Source organism: Anser cygnoides, chromosome 1, assembly GCF_040182565.1.
Source record: "Anser cygnoides isolate HZ-2024a breed goose chromosome 1, Taihu_goose_T2T_genome, whole genome shotgun sequence".
Lineage (NCBI taxonomy): Eukaryota > Metazoa > Chordata > Aves > Anseriformes > Anatidae > Anser > Anser cygnoides.
Genome location: NC_089873.1, coordinates 105,479,264 through 105,502,558, shown reverse-complemented (window position 1 = coordinate 105,502,558; position 23,295 = coordinate 105,479,264). Strand labels below are relative to the sequence as shown.

Here is a 23,295-nt window from a genome sequence, read left to right as displayed (position 1 = left end):
TAGCCAGGCATTCACTGAAGAAGAACCTCTGTCAAAGTCACATCCAACTAGCCTAAAACTGCACAATGCTGCAGTACCACACTAGTTGTGCTGGAGGGGCTTCCTGCCAGTTACCACACCTGACAATGTCATCGTTCATTCTTGTATTAATCATGGCTACTGACACTGCAGAACTTTTTATGGTTTCAGTGTTGACTTCAGTGTTGATCTGGCGTTATGATCTGGATACGTAATATGGACAAAGCAGTGGTGTAGAGTAACTCAGCAGAGTGAATGGTGAGAATTTCCAAATGCCGACCAAAACTGCATCCACGGGGGTCTGCAGTTCTTAAGAACAAGTTCAGCTCAGCTTGCCGCATCTAAACAGACTTCTTGTGACCTGGTCTATGTTTTTTTTGTTGTTGACCAGTATGCATAAAATGGAGTCAGTGAGTCTGATTCTCATCTTTTTATGCCAGCTATCCTATTACTTATCAGTACTGCCAACAACAAATTAATTCAAACTGTGTTGGTTTAAGAGGGAACAGACTTCGTCCTAACCTAATGACACTGGTGTAAGCTGTAATCAGAAACAAATGTGTCAGCATTCAAACTATGATTTCTTCTATGTCCATGCACTCTTCCACCCTTCTTCAAATTTCATTTCAGAAGACAATTAGGAATATAACACAAGAATACAGATTGTCAGCTAATGTATTTCAATACAGCTGTGGTCTGCCTATCAACACTATTAGGGACTCTATGTCAGTGTAACTGTCTGATATCAACCAAACTTTTCTTTGGGGCAATCTCCCCACTCAAAACATCCTACTTTTTCTCTTAAAATGATTTTTTTCCCAAAGCAAACTGCTGCACACATTGTAGATGAACAACAGGTGCCAACTTGGCTTCTTTCTACATACTGCAAGACCAGAAAATTAAGTGTAACTCCTACCCTTTGCCATATCCAAAATGTCCCCTTAATGTAATGTAAGCAGTGTTCCATTCTTTTTACTCTTCCTTTACACTGTGATCACCACTTACATTTAAGAAAAATAAATTCAAGTATAAATTACACAAAAGTAGTGGAAAATTGTATTATGTCCACAAAACAGTTGTCTTGACAATAAGTCAGAAAGTATGGCTGCAGATGCACCCTTGTAGGCACGCTCTTTGGGCCAAATCTTCTGCAGCTATAAACCGATAGTCCAGTTTGGCTGCTTTACTCCATCTGAGGATCTGGCCCTGAACAGTGTTTTTCTTACATGTCAGAAGGCTCAAATTCATTATGAATAGACACCCCCTGCAAATAGAATGGCATGTCAAGGCTGGACATAGTCACATTTTGGCTGCACATGGGATATTATCTTGCACTCAGATGTTCACTTCTGCAGCAGCACGGTCCATCTATGCTGAAAATGCTCATGCTCTGACATTGCATTGAATCTAGTTTCAAATTTAGGAGCACGCCATCAATGCAGGAATCCCAAGGCTTCTGGTAACTGACATTTATAGTGACTATTGACTTTGGACATCTTAAAATACTCTTTCAAAGACACAGAGAATCGTGGTATGGAAAAAGGTTGTCAAAATAGTAAGGCAAGGTTATGCACCATTTGTATGGCTTCTAGGAGAGATTTGGAGAATATTTCATATAGCTTGCCATGATGTCTTTGAATGTGATGCTTTGCAATTGACAGAAATTCTAATTATAGTTTAAATTCCTCTGCACCAACATTGGAATGTGTGCTTACAAAAATTCTTTCTTCCTCTGTACTTGGTACCTCAGTGAGGTATCATAGAAAAGAACCAAATATACTTAAAGCAGTAAATAGAATTGAATTCAAAACAGAGACATTTTCTACAATAACCCTTTGATGGAAGCTTTCATGAATTCCATACATCTTATATTATACAATTAAATAATGCATCCTGCAGACTGGTTTCAGTTCTTAAGAGATAAATATGGTACAGCTAAAAGTGAAAACATTGCTGTTAAATATTTATGATTGTATATGTGTATGCATATCAGAGCACCTGGGCATCTAGAGACTGGGATGACTGATGTGTTAAAAGTATGTAATTACTTAGATACACAAACACACATACCATGTCTATATATATATTTATATTAAAGATATACACTTCTATATTGGAGGTAGGTCTAAACTTAAGTAGCTCACAAAATGCCACATGGGTGGCATTCAACATCCTAATCTCCTGATGCATTTTGTATTTGGGACTCATCTCTGATATAGCCCATGGCCCTTCCCAAGGGAAATTGATTGTAGGTCTTAATTTTGCCAACAAGCCCATGTGAGGAGGTCCTGCAGAATTCCTTCAGAGAAAGAGGGACTCTGGGGGTAGGCAATTTGCTTGTGTGGAAACAGTTGTGGAATGGGCACCATCATGGTCAAAATAGTCTGAGGACTTCACAAGACAGGACACAAGTGTACTTGTAGAAGGGGAGGTGCAGGCAGATATTCAGATGGAGTAAACTGCTCGAAGTTCTGGTGAAGCAAATTCATCTGATGGTTTGGCCCATGATATGTAAACAACTCACCATGTAGGGTTTTTATCTGAGGTAATTAATATTAACTAGTAAATAATCAATGGTTGATTAGATAATTATCACAGCCATTCTATATCTTCCTAATATTTTTTCTCTTTGCACTCCAACTTGCATTTTTCTCTGTTCAGCACCAAAGGAGGCACACAGCCATGTAAAATTTGTACAGAGTAGAAGAGAAGCAGCATAATATTACATATGCCATATGATGAACCTAGTACAAATAATTTTCCCAAATATACACATATAGATTTTTTTTCAATGAACAGTATAAATACTTTACCTGGGAGATTATTCCCATGTGCAAAATGAAAGAGTTTTTCCTGGGATTAAGTCTTCTGCTTTGTTCATGTTCATATTCTTGGTAAAAAGTGGGTCACTGTCATAGCTGGAGAAACTTTATTTCCTCTCTTCACTCTCCCATGTTTGCTGAGTGCTATATAAGCACCGTGGTAAGCATTTGATTCATATGCATTGTAGTTATTGGGCAGCAAGGTTTCTTTGAATTTGCATTCATCTTGGAAAACAGCCTATAGAATAGGAAGGAGGGGGGGGGGGGGTGTGGGGAAAGGAGGGAGGGGGGTGGTGCAAGGAAGAGCAAAGCAGTTGTAATAAGTATTTTGGGAAGACCCAAGTCACTTTTCTTACTAGCATTTTTACCGAAGAAGAGCATGTTACAGTGTGCAACAGGTGGTGCCGTAGTGTCTGCATCCAACAATAAATCTCCCTCCGCAGTGCTAGTTTGGTGTCAGATGAACTCAGATACCACCTGCCCAGATAATGAACTGTGGACTTCCTGTGACAGATCAAGTTAATTCATCATAAATCATGGATGTCTCCATTTTCTTTGTAAGCAATAATTTGTCATCATCATGCCCTTTTGCCCAATTGATGTAGCTTTATTTCATACCTCCCCTCTGCAAGAGGTCCTGTCATTTATGAAAGAATTATATGCTGCCTGTCAAAACATTCAGTTCTCTCACAAACAGCAGTGTTCAGGGAGAACTGGTTGTTTGAATAAGGCATTTGAAAAAAGCCTTTGATTAGCACCAAACCTTCTTTTTTGTTACATCATTAGTGATGCTATATTTTGTTACATCTTTAGTGATGTTATATTTATCTGTTAGTGAGATATGATGTTCCAGCTTCTAAGCCAGGTAAACAGTTTAAGTTATCTTCATATGGTGTCACTTCAATCCAAGGAAATAGAGTTATCTGGGAGAGAAAGTGACAGGATAAGCAGGATACAAATGCAGAGCACCAAGGAAATTAAAAAAGAAAGCTGAATAATTCTCTGACATCAAATGTCTGGTATATGAGACACCACCAGTGCAGTTCTATTTGGGCATCTTTGTAATAAAACAATTCAAAGTTTATAAGAGTTTAACTCAGGGCATTGCATTGTGCAAGGGGGAATGCACGTCTATTTCAGCATTTAAAAATGTCTTTGAAAATAAGCAAGATTGAACAGAAACTGTAAAATATAATCCAAAGGAGCTCTGGATTTCTTTAGAAAGACCTAGCTAAGCAAAGCATTTGGGCTTCTGGCAATTCTAGGTGCTTGAAATCAGACATGAGTGAACTAATATTCCAAGAGTGGAACCTTAAGATGCCCCACTACCATTATCTGTGTGAGCAGGAAACAGCCAGATTAGTAATGGCTACGTGTCCTTCACAACATTTGGTATTTTATTAAGCAGTGAAATGCTTTGTTGAAATTACAGCTGTTTCAAAGGAACTGACTTTATTGTTTCTTGACAAAAAAAAAAAAAAAAAAAAAAAAGATTAGTTCTGTCAGTATCATTCATTATTGTGAGATGGGCTGGTTTGCTTATTGCCCAGAGCCAGACTCTCAAACGAGCTTCCTAACAGGTGCCTTTTCTACTCAGCGTTGAGACTGAGGACGCCTTGCTCAGGTCTCAGAGATTAAATTGCATTTAAAAAGCATTGCTAGCACTTTCTAGATGAGGATGATGGTGATGATGTTTCAGTATGACTTGCATACCATTGTTAATAGCTATTACTGTTTCTTCGCTCTTTGGGACTGATCCCACAAAACTGATCCTTAAAATAGCCCCAGTCACATATGTGGGCTCTGTAGGGTAGAGTTCCTATTTATTCTCCATGCTGTGTTTGTTTGTAGTAGGGAGAGGCATGTTGTCATGATTTTACTAACAGCAGCTAGCACTGATATAGCTCTAATTCTCTCTCTCTTACACGCTCATGTATGCGCATACAGGAGCACATTGTTACACACACACACTTTAGGTTCTAGCAGTTTTTCCAAAGCACACCCTTTCATTTTAAGTGTAATGAAGTGTTGGTATCAGCAGGATTCACTCTTACTACAACGTTTGCAGTGCTGAGCCCTTAGAAGAAGCTATCTAATTAATCTGTACTATTTGCAAAATGCATTCATTTTCCTAGGGTGCTTTCTGTACAGTGCTATTGGAAAGCTTTAAAATAACAGTCCACCAACAGACACAACACTTGTTGCACTGAATAACACTGATGACTCCAGGCCGGGTACATTCCCTGTAATTGAAAGGCTGTGTTCTCTGCTTGAAAGTAGAGATTTTCAAGAGGAAAAAATAAAAAACTAACAAACAAACAAACAAAACACCAAAACTCAGAACCTTTGCAGTTTTTGTTTAAGTCTTGAATTATTTATTTTAATTATTAAAATTATTTGCACTTGTACTCACCGTTCCATATAGCTTCCCCTTGTTGTTCATTGCAATGAAGAGAGTACTTTTCACACCGAACAGGCTAACAACACCTCTCTCTACAGTGGATATTTCAAAGAGACCTAAAAAATAAGAAGTTAATAGAAACATTATCACAGAATTTGTAGCTAATCAAAGGCAATTCAGATATGACTATTTTAAAACCCTAATGAACATAATTTTTATTAGAACTATGTCCCTAGTTGGGCATAATAAAAGTACACAGAAAAGATGATGTTTTTTCTATATGCCAAAGGATCTTATAATAATTCTTCCAGAATCATATTCATACCCTACAGAATACTTTTGCTCTTATATCTATCAAACTCTCTTGGACTTTTTAATATGTAACTTATTTTTATGTTACTGTTACTGTCTTCTATGAAAAAATCAAGTCCAAAGGACTAAAGCTTTTCCTTTAGTCTTATAGTTACAGAACAGCAGCCATAAGAACAAGCACACCAGGAACAGCAAGTCCCTTCCATTACTGAGTGTCCCAAATGTAGAATTCCAAAATCATTCTTTGGCTCTGTGAGCTTGGTGACAACCTCCCAGATTCAAAAGGCAAATGAGAAGGTGAGGAGTGAGCAAATGCAGCAGAGAGAAAGTTTTCAACCTGTTTTGTCTTTTCTCATCTGTGCAGTAAAGCAAAGTAAAAATAAATTGTATATAAATTTGTCTAAGCATTTGTGACATGTTTCAGCCTGGAGGTTTCTAATGTTTATTGATCCCAGAGACTTTTAAAAGGCAACAGATGTAGCACAGATTAGCAATAACAAGTAATAACATTTGCATTCTATGAAGGGTAATTACTAGAGTTCACAGCAATTAAGTGACATCTATTTCATTTCTGGATGCAACTCACTGTATTGGTTTTCATTGTGAACTCCGCTTATCCTTCCGTCTGGGAGGATTTGAAGGTGAAACCCGATGCCCACGTTGCAATAAAGCCTCCGCTGCCTCTTGATTCCTAGCAAATAGTCACTCTCCCAGTTCACATCTGACTTCTCCCCTGACATCCCAGCAATGGACCTGGACAACAGAGATTGCCATCCTCTTTCCAGCAATGTGCCATTAGTTCTGCTTACAACTGGATATGTTGAAGCAATCCCAGCTAAAAAAAACAGGAGAATGAAAGCAGACAACGTCCGATGAATGCTGGCTTTGGAGAACATAGTGATGAGAAGTCTTTGTGCAGTGGTCATCCGGTTCACCTCCTGGGCACGTGGTCAGAATTAATGGCCCTAAAAATACCGCCCTTCTTGTTTTTCTCCCTTCAGCATGGTGGCAGAAGCTTATTTTTGGAAAGCAAATAGAGATTGCTGACATGAAACTAAAGCCTGAGAGCAGTTGGGTTGGAAGCAGAGAGAGGCCAGCAGGACTCAAACTGGTGGGGACCATGTTTTGGAGGTCCTGCTCTCCGGTGGGCAGCCTCGGTTGTATTTGATTGACCCATCTTTATAGTGCAGAGGCTGTCCCTCCCCACTTCATCACTCTGACATCAACAGCTTGCCAGAGGTAAGCTTGCCATGGCTGTAACACTAACCTGCCGTCCTCCCAGGCTGGCTGGGGTTTGATGAGTGCTGTCATCCAAGACCAGAGGTAGGAGTGAGGTTTCATTGGCTGCGCAAAGCAAAGGAATCAAATTGGTTGGGCAGTCAGAGGCCTCGCAGGCAGCTTCCTTATTTAGAGAAGAAGGTGTAAAAACAGTCATGGACCTCATCAGAGAGCAATGAAGACTTTGCAGTCACTTCCTTAGCTGCATGATCGCTGGGTGTACATCAGGGTAGCTCAGCATTTGGGGAGAATTGGCTTGAAGTGGCCGTTTCTCTTTTAGTGCATGCCCAGCAAATCCAGGGCACCCTTTACGACAGCGGCCCATGCACTAACAGCTTTTCTGTGCCTCTAAAAGGAGTGCTCCTGCTCTGTTAACACAGAGGTAAGCCATGTGGAAAGTGGGGTTTGTTTCTACTGTTTTTACTCAAACATGCTTCTGCTGTTTGCAGTTGCAATTCTGCTAAGCCAGGCATGCAGGCACAAGCTTGCAGTTGCTGGTAGCAAGGGGACATTACTAATGTTCTTAAGTGTTTGTGGTTTTCACTGAGGTGACTTCCAAATGATCCCATTTATTTGTGAAGGACATGGGCCTTAATACAGTGAACAAATCTTGGATCTGTGCTGCTCTAGAATACATTTGCAGGTGTGCAATTGTATTTGCAAGACAGGGGCTTAGCAATGCATTAAAGAGAGAGGGAAATGGCCACTCCTTCCTACCTTTTCACTGTCTCTTTTCCTCAAGCCCAAGTGCTCCTTTACCTTTATTATTTACTTTTGTAAATGACAAGCATCTTCATTTTCCTCTTCTTCCTCAGACTGCCTTACTTATTTCCCCTCATATAATACACTAATACAGTAGGCGGTAGAAAATGGCTGAGATATCAGCAAATATTTTTGCCAATATGTCTGGCAGCTTTTCACAGCACAGAACTTGTGTTGTCCATGTCATTTGAGATGTCTGCATGCTACTAAGGAGAATACCTGGAAGTGCAGTGGAACCAAGCACATCAGGCATGACATACAGTTTCACATTCACTGGGCTGTAATATGAGGCCATGGACGCAGCAGACACACGAGCGATGGGGAGGAGATGGTAAACTTGAAGCAGGTGAGCAGATAGATTCGGTGACGTGTGAAATACTGATTACTCTCTTGAGAGGTGCTCAGCTATAAAAAGACTGGGAACCACTGGACTAGCCCCCCGGCTTGTGCCAGGTGGCATTTCAGAAGCTCTATGTCTTGGTCAAAGCAGCATTCAGGTTATCTTCTGCCTTTTGCTCATGATGGAAAAAAAAAATCATATCACTTTCTCTGCTGCTGTCTACTTTATCTCATGATTTTTCCGGGGTGTGAACTGCATATATAATTTTTAGCAATTACCTGCATTTTTCACCCTCTTGGCACAGCTGCAGTGTCTCTATGGGAGGCCAGTGCTGACAGGAAAAAAGGCTCATGGTTATAGGGATGTTACAGGGATGAAGCATCGACTTCCTAGATTGTTTTATAGTACAGTCTGAAGTCCTGCTCATTCCCAATGCATGTGACTCCAAGAAAAAAGCTTAATATCTCGGAGCCATCCCTGTCTGTAAAATATGCATTGTAATATTCACTTCTAAAGTGTTGTTTTCTTCTCCCTAAGGAATGCTTGAAGTGTAATTCTGCAGCTTTCTTGTGATCAGTGTCCTAAGAGGAAAAGCAGAATACAGCTGTCAATCATCAAGCAAAACAGCAGTTGGTGGTTTCACGGGTTGAGGGAGGAGGGTGCAGAGCTGGCTTTCCATCACCAGCTTTCAATCACCTTTGTCTTATTTGTCAGTTTTCTCACAACAGGACCAAGGCATAGGCTAAAACAGCTTCTCTAACTTTTGCTGGCATATCTGCCACTGCTACTTTTGCTTGATCTGGTAACTAAAACAATAGCTAAAAATTGTCACTTCACTGGGATGTTTGACAGTCCTCAGAGAGAGATTCTTGGTACCCAGCCTAAGACCGAGTGGTGAATGGTGTGCAGCTGAGAGATGAGGGGTATACTATAGTCTTGTACTACTCGGCAGTTCTGCATCAGAGCTGAAATGAGTCTTCAACCACCTCACAGTCTGATCATAGCCAGAAGGTTGCTGAGTTTTGGTGTATTAGGAAAGATGTCTGAAGACGAACTTTTGTGTAAGTTCTAGAGTTTCTGATTCAATTAGATAATCCTTGTCTCCTTTACAATGTATTTTGTTGTGGTTAAACTTGTCTTCTTGGCCTGTGAATTAACTGTCTCCAGAAAATTGACTGAAATCTTTTTGATTTTTCAGATAGCACATTGTTCTGGCATCATGTGTCCAGCAGAATTTGGAAGGTGTCAAGGGAGATAACTGTAAAAAGCTGTAAAATAGAAATTTACAGTAAAATTAATCCCATGAACTCCATAATGGTAAAAATTTACCTCAGCAATCAACCTCTTCTTACTCAAAGTCCTAAGACCCAGGATGACGGGGGTTGCCACCTAATTAAAGTAACAGGCTTTCATTGTCAGTATTTCAGTGCGATATTAAAATAAGGCCCCTTTGGAACACAGCAATACAGATCCACTTTCAGATAGTCTAGGAAAAGCCAGGCAGCTGAGCAGTAACGTGATACAGATTCAGAGCACGTCTTTCAAAAATGCACGATGACCTAGGCTCCAGGGTTCCATTTTCAAATCTCTAAAAAGTCTCTCCCTATTTTAAGGCACGGAAAGAGCTGTCCCTCATTCGAAAGCAGAAAGTCAAACTAAAATTTTTCACCTTGCCTGTGCTGAAGATCCAGGCTGGTTGTGGAACAGAGGAGGAAGGAGATTGCTGGGTCACAGATCTGACTGCTATGGCAGGGCATTGCAGGCTCTGGATAACTCGCACAGGACTTTTATACCCAGTATGAACATAGAGCCCCATCAGACCATCTTTAGGCACAGGGGGGGTTGCTGAAGTGAGTTGGCCAGCACATAGAGAATTGTAACAAAAATACTATTATGAATGAAAGACATAAATCACAGAATGTGTGTATGAAAGCAAAACCAAAAGAAAATATAGCAAGGGTTATGAAAATGACTTGTATTAATACCCAAGGACCCAGCTAACAGAAATAAAACTGGTAAACACTGGGTGTGTTGTTGACATTAAGATCAGACAGCCCACATTGGATAGGGCTACAGCACAAATCAGTAGAAACCCAGAATCAGTAGAAAACCAGAAGGCTGATGGCAGAACAATGACAAAGAGGGTTATAGCACTCTGCATTTGTTATTCTTCTTCCTGTTATCCCACAGGGAAGGCAGATGTGTAGCCATTTATACCCAGAGTGAATAAGCAAGAAAATAGACAGCAACCTTGTGTAAGACACTTAGAGGCTGAAGCAAACAAGCTTCTGAAACGAAAGTGTCACCTTGTTACAGCTGCTGACTTCTAAAGCATGTAAAAGGCATATTCAAAAACCAGCTTATCGACACCAGTCAAAGTGAAACCAAGACACAGACTGAGGATGTAACAGCTGGCTTCCCTCATCTTCCATGTCACAAGCAGCGGTCCTGGCCAGGACACTCAGGCACATATGTCTTGGTGCATGTGAACATGTGAGTAGGAGAAAACAACTTAGAGATTTGTTTATAATAAGTATCACCTTCCCATTCCACCACAAGGCCTCTCGCTGAGGTTTTACATGCTAGTTTCCTACAGGTAGGTACAAATGACAGAACACCTTCCTGGCTTTTTTTTTTTTTTTGACAAAGTAGAGGAAAGATCCACTCCCAAAGGAAGCCATAGAAGAGTCAGGAATATATAAGTATTCTAACTTACTTGGAAAAATTTTGGTTTACAGATCATTCAAGCTAAATTCATAAGCTAAATGAATAAGCTAAATTCATATTCATAATCTAAAGAAGGCATGTCAAACATAGATATGCCAAACAGATTAATCTTTTTCCCCCAAGGCATTAGCACAGAAATTAGTTCGTAGGGACACAGAGTTCATAGGGACACAGAGTAACTTTGCTGCGTTTGCACACAGACAGGATTATGGGCAAATCTTGCTCTTTATGACATGAACACAAATTCCTTCTTGCAACAGAGTTGTTCTTGGGGTACCATGACGTAACAGAGCAGAGCTTGCATCTTACCTTTATAGTTTTCCGCACAAGAGCTGTCCTAGGCTTATCCTGGTTTAAAGCTTGGCATAGAAACCCAGAGCCTGGAAGACCTCTGGGAAAAGAAACTGTGTTTCAACTTCTCGTCTGTTCTAGGGACTGTGAGGACAAGGTAGCCCACATAGGCTGCAGAAGTGGTTGGTGTTGAGTAGGAAATGGAGTGCCCAAAGCAGCTGGTGATTGCACTGGCTCCCCTGTAGAGCTCTTGCTGGTGCAGCCTGGAGGACACCTGAAGATTTGGGACTGCTCTCTGAAAGCACGGGAAAAGATTTCTGTGGTGCAGAGTTGTCAGTAAGAGATGTATTCCAGTGCAGCTGGCCCGGTCCTTCTCTACATTTCTGGGCACAATAAAATCCCACCAACAACAGTTTTGAGGTGGCTAAATCTGCCTCTCCATATTTTACAGAGATTGAAATGACTTTCAGAAGACAGAGCATTGAATCCATGGTGAACCTTTTGCTTCCCAAGCCAGTGCTCTGCACACCAACTCACTGCCTCTCTCATCACCTCCTCAGCTGTTCCCACTCCGCAAGGACAGGCAGTCCGAGGGCAAAACACTGAGCTTAAAAAAGTGACAGCCACCAGCCCCCACAGAGATCTCTTCAGTGATATTTATTAGAAGAGTAGAATGATGTGGGACATGTTTAATTTGGTTTTAGTTTATTACACACAGGGTTTTATCATTACAGCAGGAGCAAGGACAATGCAGGGATAGGGACACTAAATGGCCCATTCAGGCAGCATCATCAATAGGAAAGCAAAACTAACAATTTTTTGTTGGTGGTAGTGGTGAGGTTTTGTACAAGAGGCCAACTGACAAAGTCTTTGGGTTATTCCTGATTGTGGAAGCCATTCAGATGATTTGCAGTAATCCAGTTTTGAAGATTGAAGGCAATTTCTGCCACTTGCCAGGTAAATGTGTCTACCTTGTTTTGTGTTCCATTAGTTCAGGTGAGGGCTTTCTCTTGCATGTCAATTCTGTATCTCTTGGTCTTGATCCCTCATGTTTCAGAGAAGAAATATGAATCATGGGGCCTTTGTGGGGCCACCTGAACTCTTTCCTGGTTTCTTGCAAGGTAGGCAACACTGAAGGTCTAAAGCTTGGAACCCAGCTTTGATAATAGTTATAATTTATTGCTGAATTTCACCAGGAAAGGAACCGATCTTTGACTTCTCCTCCCAGCCTCTTCCTTTTTTCCATTCTCACTGCTGTATTGGTGGGGGAAGAGAAGGTACTCACCACACCTGAGGATTTCAAAATCCTGTAAGAAATACAGGTGTGTAACCCTTGTCATGTTGCTCATTCACAGGGGAAGGCTGAATTAGTTAGAGTCAGTCCTGGAAGGGGTCAAAACCCAGGGTGTCCCACTGCAAGAGGAGAGCAGAAGAGAAACCAGTTCTGGCAAGAGTCCCTGGGCAATTTTGTGTGAGCAACTGCTCTGTGTTCATACATGGGTGTGAAGGTGCCTACACTACAGTGAGTCCATGTTCTCCAAGGGTCTAAGCTTGCAGTACAGTCAGGGAGGGATCTAGTTAACACAGTCGAGAAGTGCAGAAACTGACTCAACTCACGAGCCAGGAGGTGTCTTCCCCAGGGTGAGCTGAAGCCTTCTCAGGACCCCACTACCTTCACTGACAAGGTCTTCGTGTAACAGGAGCTGAGGCTCACACACATTGACTCCTACATGGAAGTTTTTTAATCTGGAGATGAATCCCCTCCCTGGTGCCCAGCAACTGGCCCAGGAACAGAGCAGCAGACAGACTGCAAGTAAATGTGTGTGAGCTGGTCACAACCAGGTTATGTTGTGTTTGATCCAGCAGCATTTGCAGCGATGGTGTCTGCTTGGAAATCTTTTGCACTTTTCTCCCAACAGCACAGACATGTTTCTTCACTGAGCTCTGAAAAGCTATCTCAAGCCTATTATCTGAAGTCCTACAAAGTCTTCACACATACTTGTGTCAGGAGGGTGTCTCAGCCACAGGCTGCATTGTACGGGATGCTCTAGGTATATTCAAAGACCGCATGACTTTGTTTTGTGCTACAGCATTTGCACATTCCCAGCTACATAAGAGTGGGTGTAGAGTTGCTGCACAGCGTGTCCCTTTAACATCCCACTTTCTTTCAGATCTATACTTGGGTGAAATTTTTAAAGGACATCAAAACTCCAGACTGATCTAAGTGACTCAGGCAGGGTTTCAGAAACCCCTGGCTTCTGGTGTCAGCTGCATGTGCTTTCCGCATGATTAGGCCTCCTAGGGCTACCTAGCTATAAGGAGGTCAGGGACACAAGTCTCACCAGCCTCACCAAATGCTGGCTCATGTTCAGAATATGTTGTGGAATAAGAGCAAGAAAAACAGATTCTCCAAACTCTTTATGCTTCTGAAATTAAATCACAGCAGCCATGGGATGCCAGTTCCCTTTTACTGCCCCTCTTATGCCCTTGGCAGATTTTTCAGGCTAAGCCTTACCCCACCCATGGAAGAAACTCCTTGTTTCTTTCTTGGGTGTTTCTTTTATTTGGTCTCAATGTTGTTCCGCAGTGTTCCTATCATGTTATTGCACGTACAAAAATAGCAACAACTTAATACTTCACATAGGGAGGAAATCTGGTGTGCCAACGATATTACTGAAGATCTCAACAAGTCTTCTCCTGCCCTTTCTCACTAAACTAAACTAACCCCCTGAGTGAGTCACAGAGTCATTGAAACATGTATATTAGAAGGGACCTAAGGAGTTCAAGTTCAGCCTCCTGCTCCAAGTAGTGCTAACTCCAATGCAAGAGCAGCCTGACCAGTCAAATACTTAACATTATCAGGCAGCAGCAAGAAAGGAAGAGAAGCCAGCAGCTGAGGAAGACCACAGCGTGGGCTTGGGCTGTGCCTTCAGTGTTGTGCCAAGGGCAAATAATTTTTCCTTATAACATGCTGTCCTCAAAAATGTCCAAAAGATAGTAGATAGTATGCTCTGCCTTCAAGCTCTAGGAATATAAATCAGACAGCTGTTGCTTGAACTTTTTGATTGCTTGAAAACGTCATTTGTGCTGAAAGATGGAGCTAGTATTTTCCTTTCATGTTGTTCTTTATGTGAAGCTCTTAGAAACAAGAAAATGAAGGTAAGAGAGCAAGGGATTTGTCCTTCCTTTTATTTCTTTGTTATTTAATATAAATTAATCAGTTCCTGGGACTGATTGAAAGGGACCTGCACTTAAACAGGATCTATAGGAGTAACTGAAGATTTTTCATTCACTCTTTAAAAATGTGCATCTAAAACTATATCTTGTTCTCATCATCAGGGGTCTAGTAAAGCTCCAGGCTGCATTCTCAGACAGCTATCTAGATGGGTAGCTAAAACTCAGCCACCAGAAAATCATCCAAAAAGAAAGTTCATCAGCCAAACTGGGACATTTCAGAAGTGATCTATGCTCTATCTGGTCAGATTTGCTGGCTAAAACAAGCCAAATCAATTTTCACGCACAATTGCAATAATTCAGTTTTTGTTCCTATAGCTCCTTTTCTGAACAGGAGAAAGTGAACATGATATCCTTCAGCTTCTCAACAGCAGGACAAATGATACAGAAAAGAGGGTTCAAACTATGTCAGAGTCTGCTGAGAAGCTCAAAATTTGTATAGAACTTGCAAGGGATCAGGAACGCACAATGAGAGAGTTGGTACGAGCCCTCACTGAGTTCAACTACCCAGATCAATACGATTGTAACATAGATGCTTTCATTGCCAAGGGTGAAGAAAGAAAAAGATTTATTTCATTGATGGGTGAAGAAAGAAAAAGACGGATCATCCTGTGGTTGTTGTAGAGAGAAGAGTGTTTTTGTTTGGCACAGCATGGGAAGTGCTCTGTGATAAGTAGGCCACAGTTTCTGTGAGATTTTGATTTTAGCTTCTTCCCAAGGCTCAAGCCAGGTTGTTTGTTATAAAATTGCTAGCTATTCATTTAGGCCTATGACTAAATTCTAGCTTGAACAATAAATTAGTCTGGTAAAGGTAAAGCTTTATTCTAGACAGAAGCATGAGTGCTTGCACACAAAAAGCAAGGAGCAGGGAAAGTAAGCAAGGTCTCACTACTCATCCATTTGGTTAGCATACGGCAGAATATTTGCTTAGCTCATCTGAACTATTGTCCAGCAGAGCTCTTTATCCAGTGAACAGCTAAATGAAATGATGTTACTGAACTTTAAACAGGATTTACAAAAGGAGGAGTGGAAGACACTGAATTAGAATACAAGAATGGATTAAAAAATGAGCTACTCTAACACAGACTTTTTGTAGATTTTGCATCATTAACAAAGAGTCAGATATACAGAACTTGCTATTATAGTCTTTGTAGGAATGGGATAATCAGTTTTTGCTCTGAATAAATCCTTACCCAATTATTACAGAGAATACCCAAGTTGGAAGGAACCCACAAGGATCATCAAGTCCAACATTTTTTTCAGAAGATTGATCTCTGAGAACAGGATCCATACAGCTCTCGGTGAAGGAAAAAAAAGAGAGAGAGAGGGAGTATTAAAATTGTTGACTAGTAAGGAACAGGTAAAAGTTATTATAATTTTGGAGATACCATGATGTAATCTCCAGGGACTCCCTTTCTACTCTTTAAGTCCCTATAAATGATAAGATTTAGTTCTACAAGGACACTTTGGTAGGAAAGATGGGAAGGTGGAAATAATTCTCTCCAGGAAGTGGAGAAGAAAGGAAAAGAGCAAAATCACATCATTTTGAGACAGAAAGGTGATGAAGTGGTATTTAAAGATACCAATGTATCTGGAAGGAATTTTGCATGTATATGTGGAAATTTGTCTTAGAAATTGTGGGAAGCATATCAGATCTGCAGGGGCATACAGGAAAAAAATATAAGATTGGAGTGTGGAGCAAGCACTAATAAAACATATGCAGAACAGGTAGCTAGTAAGTATTCTGGCTTACATCACTAAAAGCCAAAGATATGTAGCAGGTGGCTGGGATCAACCAGTAGAAAACTCTGAGCAAGTTTCAATTCTTAAGTCTGTGGTCTTTGTTTCCTGTGGACCCTTGGACTGTTCACACACTCAAAATTAGGCACATGCTACTGCAGATGGCTGAACTGGCCTGATTTACAGTAGTAAACGTAGGTACATGTAGAAGCAGTTTGAAGATCAGAGCATTAATGAGCAGAGGGTGCAAAATAAGCGGAGTCAGTGAACCTTTCTTTGATATCAGTATTAGGTAAGAGGTGATGGATATGGAGTGGCCTGTACCTCCATGGTATAAGAGGTTATAAAAGAAACATGGAAAAAAAAATATGGAATTCAAAAAAGTAGAATTGGACCAGAATTTGAGCTCTGGTTATTCTCTGACCTATACCTCTCCTGTGGAGAGCTACTAGATTTGGACTGCATTGGTTTCTTCTTTGCTTGAAACAAACATTTATTACACACATGCAGCATTCAAATTTTATGAATTCTCCATAGGATGACAGAATGACTTCATGGATAATATCCAGGACCCTATTCAAAAAGCATCTTTCTGAGACAAATGGACACATTTTTACTTTGCTAGAAGGCTAAAGCTCAAAAAAATACAGACAGCTGAGCAGTTACCTTGATCCTTGGTATGTTGCCAACAGTACCCTCAGCCTCTCCTTGAACATCAAGTGCTTCAGCCCCCTGTGCATCCTAGTGGCTCCCCATTGTACTCTCTCTAATCTGTTGACCTCTCTCTTGTGCTCAGATGCCCCAAACTGGATTTAGCACACCAGATGTGGCTTCACCAGGGCCAGTTACACGGAAATAATTGTTTCCCTTGAACTCTAGGCTACATTCTTGCTAATGCAGTGGGATATAGCTGTCCTTCCTCACCACAACTGCTGCCTCAGGTTCATCTTGCTCTCTTCCAGGACCCCCAGCCCCTTCTAAAAGTGAAGCTGCACCCCCATCAGCCAGTGCCCAGCCAGTGTTGTGAGAAATTATGTCTTGCCAGGGGGCAGGTCTTTTCATTTGTTAATGTTGGACTGCATGAGAGCCCTGTCAACACACTCCTCCACCTTTTCAGGGTCCTATCCTCTTTGTATCAACTTTTCCCGTGCTTTGTTGTCGACGGCAAACATCTGAGTCAGTGAAAGGAAACTAACCTGGTGCTAGTGTTGGATTCTTCTACTGATGTGTCATGTTGTTTATTCTCTCCAAATTAATGCATTGTGATTGAACACTATGTAGTACCCACAGTAAAGAGAAAAAAAAAAAAGAAAAAAAATTTTTTTTTTTTTTTTGCATAAAAGGCAGGCAGCCAGTAAGGCTCTTTTATTTTTTCTCTGACTTTTAACATGTTCTTTTTAATGTGAATTATTCTAGATGTATTGCTACTAAACCATGACTGTACTATACATTTAGACTGACTGAAGCACGACCCAAAGACAAACTGAGATTAGTAAACCCAGAGTTTTAATCTGATTGATTATCATGATCATCATGTAATATTCTTAATGTCTGCAAGTCCCATTTTTCAGAAAGGAAACCATTTCTTTTTATCAGAATATCCTCTGCTCCCAGTGCATTGAGGGTCCTAAATACAAGTACCATTTTTCACAGTGGAGCCTCAGAGTTTTTGAAGAGCTGTCTGTGAGTAATGGGAACATTGGTGCCCTCTCTCCAAACAACATGCAGGTTTGCAAGGTTATTTGGCTCAAGACTGCCTCCTTGCTTACCTTGAAATGATCATTTCTGATACCTACTCTGATAAGAGTAGCAAACCTGAACATAAAATAAATGCTTTTTATTTCAGGCTGCAGCCACCTTGTTATATCTTCCTCAGGAGCCACAATGCAAGGTATTTGTTGTGATGGTTTTTAACACATGGAAGATCAAGATCAGATTCCTAAAATATTCTGAAAAACAGTTATAGCTTTAACACTGACTGTGGTTAAATATAAAACCCAAGCAATTTGTTCTATTAAAAAGCCAGAGTCTTATTTTTATCAAGCGATGTTATGAGGGCATGTTCTAAATCAGCCAGAAGCTCTTGCAGTTATAAGAGCTTCACTTCTGAAATTTTTAACAGCCCAGTTAAGTTGGTGTAGGTTCTTAGTGCATTTTGTCAGCACAGGATTCTTCCTCTGACACTGACCAGATCAGAGTAGCTCCAGAAGATTAAACATTTAAAGACACAGACAAGGGAAATACAAGAACTGAGTTTAATTTTCCCTTGCAAAGATGATTCTCACTTGGACAGGGTCAGGTTATGGTGGGAACACAGGACTAAGAAATAAAAACACACATTTAATGCTTTCATACAACACCTCTCCTCGTGACATCCCTCTCCCTGCTGTCATGCACTTTTCCATATGCATGAGCCCAGTTTAAGATTGCTCTACTAATGATGATATGCAACTATTCCAAGCATCTTTTAACAGAATGTGTATTGCATGCAGGATTAGAGAACAGTTTGTCTGATGCACACTAGACAGGCGGTATGGAGCAGGGTCAAGGCAAGCATGTAGCAGAGCTCTGAAATTTCCTTTTTGATCAAGCAAGTAGTCAGCATATGTTCGCAGCTGGAATGTGTGCTCAACTTACTTTAGCGAAGTTTCAGCACTGACCTTTTGCTGCATTCCTCCAGCAGCAGTAAAATGGTTCTGCTTAAGTAAACTGACATATACCAAGTGCAAGTCCAGCTGTCTCCTCCAGCCCACCATTTCTCCTACTGTTACAAAAAGCCCGAAGGCATGGGAATGCTGTCATATAATGTGTAATAACTAATCATGAAAATAGTGTTGTGTAAAATGATTGTGTTGATGGCACAATGAAAGCCTCTTATACATCTCCTGCTTAATCCTGTTGTTGTGTCCAGCTTGACTGATCCCTAACTCTCTTTGGTTGTGTTTGCCACCTTTGCTCTTGTTCTACTTGTTTTCAAAGTGTCTGGAAGGTCTGGCTTGTGTATGACTCCAAAGTAAAAATTAAGGTAGTTTATGCAGCAAGTAGGTAATCGAGCAGGCTCATATTACTGTGCAAAATGCTTCTTACAGAGAACAATTTCATTCACAGAGCTTCTCATGATAGCAAGCACTGCCACTGGTGTGAGCACTGCACAGGTGACAGCCAGATTTTGTTCTCATGTTGTTTCATTTGCACTGTGTGCAGGTCAAGACTTTCCCAGATGACTTGTTATTCCAATTACCCCTATTTTTGAGATGTATTAAACTTTAGATGCATGGGCTTGGCTTTCAGAAAGTGCTGAATATCTCATTTGAAAGTCAGCCTGCTTAAGCTGCCTTAGTTTGTGTACTCAAAAATGAAGACATTGCCCAGCATTTGGATAGACAGGGAAGAGCTTTCCTTTATGTGCATAGCCTGAGGTTCCTGAAAGTCACATCTGAATGTGTCTTTCCTTATAAAAATGCAGCAAATTTGAAGGTGATAAGGATCCAGCATGTACTGTATACAGCCTGCACTGCCACATTCTTTCTGACTTCTTTCTTTTCTTGATGATTTCTTTCTTTTGGAAGCTGGTGAAAAATGCTGATGAACGCCACTAGCAGTGAGGAAAGGTTCAAAGATCTCTTTTTTCCCCCTTTCTCATAGGAGTTAAGGTGCTGTCTCCATTACCCTCCTCAAATAAATATCTCAGCCTTGATCGAGTTTTCTTCCCACTGCCATGACATCAGCTGAAAGATTATCACCTCCTGCTGCTCCTCGCTGCTGCCTTTCACTCAAACTGTGGTGGGTCAGTTAACACAGGGCAACTGAGGGGCTCTTCTGACCCACTTCTTTCTGCCTACAGAGCTCAAATTGCATTTTGAGGAGTGTCTCACCCAGTGGAGGTAAAGATGGGGGTGGTGACCTTCAGCAGGGCAGGATGGCCAGCTGGTGGAAGTTACCCTCTCAGTGAACAGAGCTGCAGGCAGAGAATGGAGAGGGTCCTGAGCTCCTCCAGTTTTCCAGCCTCCCTAGATCAAGCCTCCTTTCCTCCTGATGCATTCACTCAGGCCCGTGCCCACAAACATGTTCAGTATGGTAGCACTTCACTTTCTGAATCCAGAGCCCTTTCTGGTTCTGCAGCACCAGAGGAGCATTAGTCACCCCGGAATGACAGCAGCCAGCACAGTCACCATAGAAGCACTGTCTACTTCAGTCATAAGGGAACACTAAATGATGCCTTCAAAGTCCAGCATCTTTTTCTGGATTCAAGCCCTTATCTCAGGTCTGAATTCTTAGCCTCAAACAGTTTTTGGAGGTTAAGCACCAAAGAGGAAAGAAGGTCAGCCTGCTGTTTTCTTCCATGTCGGGAATGCCCTACATTTGGACATATTTACCAGTGCAAAAGACTGTATCAATCTCTTTGAAGCAGGAAACTCAGATACCAGGCCCACACTGACATAAAGAAGTTCAAATCCATCTCTCTCCTGAGAATGGCTTGACCACCAAGGGCAAAGACTGTGGTAAGAAGATGTGCTTGGCTAGAATTAGGGATGAAAGAGAAAAAAGCCACCACTCTTACCACATGTCCCAAAAGCCAGGGAATATGTGGATGGCACATGTGTCCTCACCGCATGGCAGTCTGACAAAGAGCCCTGTGTGAAGTTTAGTCCATACACTCCAAAAGACACCGAACATAAGTTGGAAGCACTACTAAATACTGGGTTGTTTTGGACAGAAGCAAAGTTAAAGACTACACTCTTGACTATCACCTCAGCCATGATGATAAATCCCTGCTGACATAAAATCTGATTAAAGAGGTACTTAAATATAACTTAAAGTCTTGGTAAAATTGATATGTCTGCAATTAGACAAATATTTGTTTTCTGAATTAGGGCCTGACACAGTTCTGTAGAGCTGTAAACATAAGTAAATCAGTTCTCCATCTTAAGTTGGTATACGTGGTGGGCCTGACCGATTTTAGCTGTGAGACAGCTAAAGTGTTAAGTTATGTACATATTTAAGCATATGCTATCTGTCAGCCTAAAAGGGCTTTAGGGATTCAGAGGATTTGGGGAGCCAGAGGATTCCAGAGCGCTGGGGGTTGCCAAATCCAGCCTGACAGAGCTGGGGCTGCTTCAGCTCCTTGCCCCCACGTCCAGCGGGGCTGAGTGTGTATTTCCAGTAGGCACACGTGCACACAATTCATACATACATCTCTACATGGCTGATCCTACAGATCAGCACAGACAGAAAACACAGCAGGCAAGGAAACACAGTCAGTTCCAATGGCTTCATCCTGTTACCTTCTCAGACTGACTGGAGAGTGGAAAATATAAGTCATTATCAGGGAGTGTAGTGATAGGACAAGAAGTAATGGTTCTAAACTAAAAGAGGGTAGATTTAGATTAAACATTAGGAAGAAATTCTTCACTCAGAGGGTGGTGAGGCACTGGAACAGGTTGCCTAAAGAAGTTGTGGATGCCCCGTCCCTGGAAGGGTTCAAGGCCAGGTTGAATGGGGTTTTGTGCAACCTGGTCTGGTGGGAGGTGTCCCTGCCTATGGCAGGGGGGTTGGAATTATGTGATCTTTGAGGTCCCTTCCAACCCAAACTATTCTATGATTCTACATGTATGTATGTATACATATGCATATATGTGTACATAATACAATATGTATCCTTCCAGTAGCTGATGTGCTCTTATACACACTGTCTGTACTGTAACTTCCCCACAATCTTGCATCTCCCCAGTGGCTGGCACTTGGACATATAAGCCCCACAGGCCTGCAAACCCACTTCAGCTACTTCCTTGCACACATACACAAACACATGCCGTATGGATGTTATTTCACTGCAAATTATTTCTTACTGCCAGCCAGAACTAAAATATGCTGTTGTTGTCTAAAGCATGATGTACAAAGATAAAGAATCAACATGATGGAAACTTCCTTCAAGCTCTTTCTATAGGAATAGTTGAAATCAGCTCTGCACATCTCAAAGACTTAAAAAAAAAATAAGATGGTCCCTTTAACTGCAATATAGGCATGAGATCATACTATCATAGAAATGTTTGTTGGAAGGGAACTCTGGAAGTCATCTAGTTTAACCTCCCACTTCAAGTGGGAGTGTTGCCAGCTCTAGAAAAGATCAAGTCATGGCTGACCTTCATGCCATATTTCTAGCTGTAGAGAGATACCCATCTAACTTAACGTTTGAAGATTATTATAGGGCTAAGAATAATTCTCTGACTAAGGTGCTCGTTTGAATAAACTGGATGGTATCTGACCTTTTGCAGTGGATTTTTTTCCTTCTATTTTTTTCCTTTTTTAATAACTGCACTTTCAGAGTTTAAATATTCACAGCTTTCCCTTTTTCTACCTTTTTTTTTGACTAGATCTCAAGAAAAGTTGAATAACACCTGAATAGCATTACTGATGTGAATACAACATGTAAAAGTTTGTTCATTTTTTTGCTTTTTCATGAGGTTTACACTACCTACACCAATATACCACAAAAGGGAGCTATGCGAAGTATATACTTGAATGGTGAGGAGTTGTATATATTATTACCAGAAAACCATGTGTCTACATGACCTTTAAGTATATTATGACATTCATCCAGCAAGCTTTTGCTGTATATCTCAGTTTTGCATTGCTGAGTTTCATAACTCATGATTTTCAAATGAAGGAGTTGAAAGGGGATATGTTGGCAAAAGATGCCATGAGGCACTGGTGACACTGAGGTGTCCAGTCTGGATTTTGGGCTGTTAGATCTGGCTACTAGACATCTTCTGTTTAGAAGAGTCACAAATATTTGATGTATTACACATTTTGCACACAAAATTATTAATTATTATTATATTTATTTTAATTTAATATATATTAATTTAATTTAATTATATTAATTAGATTAATTATTACTTAACCACTGTGTGTTTCTAGAGCTATACTGGGAAGTGATATCCTGGCCTTACTGAAGTCAATACCAAAACTTTGTCAAAGTTCATCAAGGCAAGGATTTAACATTACTATTGCATATGAAGCCCTAAATTTGACTTGAGCATGTAACTGAGTCGAGAAGACTGACTGCAAACTCAGCTTGTACAATGCATCCAGCAAAGATACATCATGTGAAGGCTTTGTGCTTTAGCTTTCCAAATTCTGTGGTTTCAGTGTAAACAGCTTTGATAGTGCTCTTTACAGAGGAAAGAAATTTAAACAGATTTTCTAGGAACAGTCGGGTAAGATTGTTCTCTGATTTCATCACCCCACATTAAGTAAAGGCTACTTGAAAGCCTTCCCTTAGCATTTTGAGTCATCCTCTTGAGCATAGTATTTTATTTTTTATATCCACTATTCAGTTGATCAGCAGTCAGCAGAGAATTTTCATG

General features: G+C 40.9%; 1 protein-coding gene across 1 annotated transcript; it reads right to left on the bottom strand.

The window, feature by feature from the left end:
- Positions 1-1,051: 1,051 nt before the first annotated feature.
- FGF6 (fibroblast growth factor 6) lies at positions 1,052-22,735 on the bottom strand. The gene is made up of 3 exons (XM_013197206.3): positions 6,140-22,735; positions 5,254-5,357; positions 1,052-3,078 (listed from the first exon to the last, which is right to left on the bottom strand). The coding sequence occupies exons 1-3, from the start codon at positions 6,477-6,479 to the stop codon at positions 2,902-2,904; spliced, it is 621 nt and encodes a 206-aa protein (XP_013052660.2). The 5' UTR covers positions 6,480-22,735; the 3' UTR covers positions 1,052-2,901.
- Between the last annotated feature and the right edge of the window lie 560 nt (positions 22,736-23,295).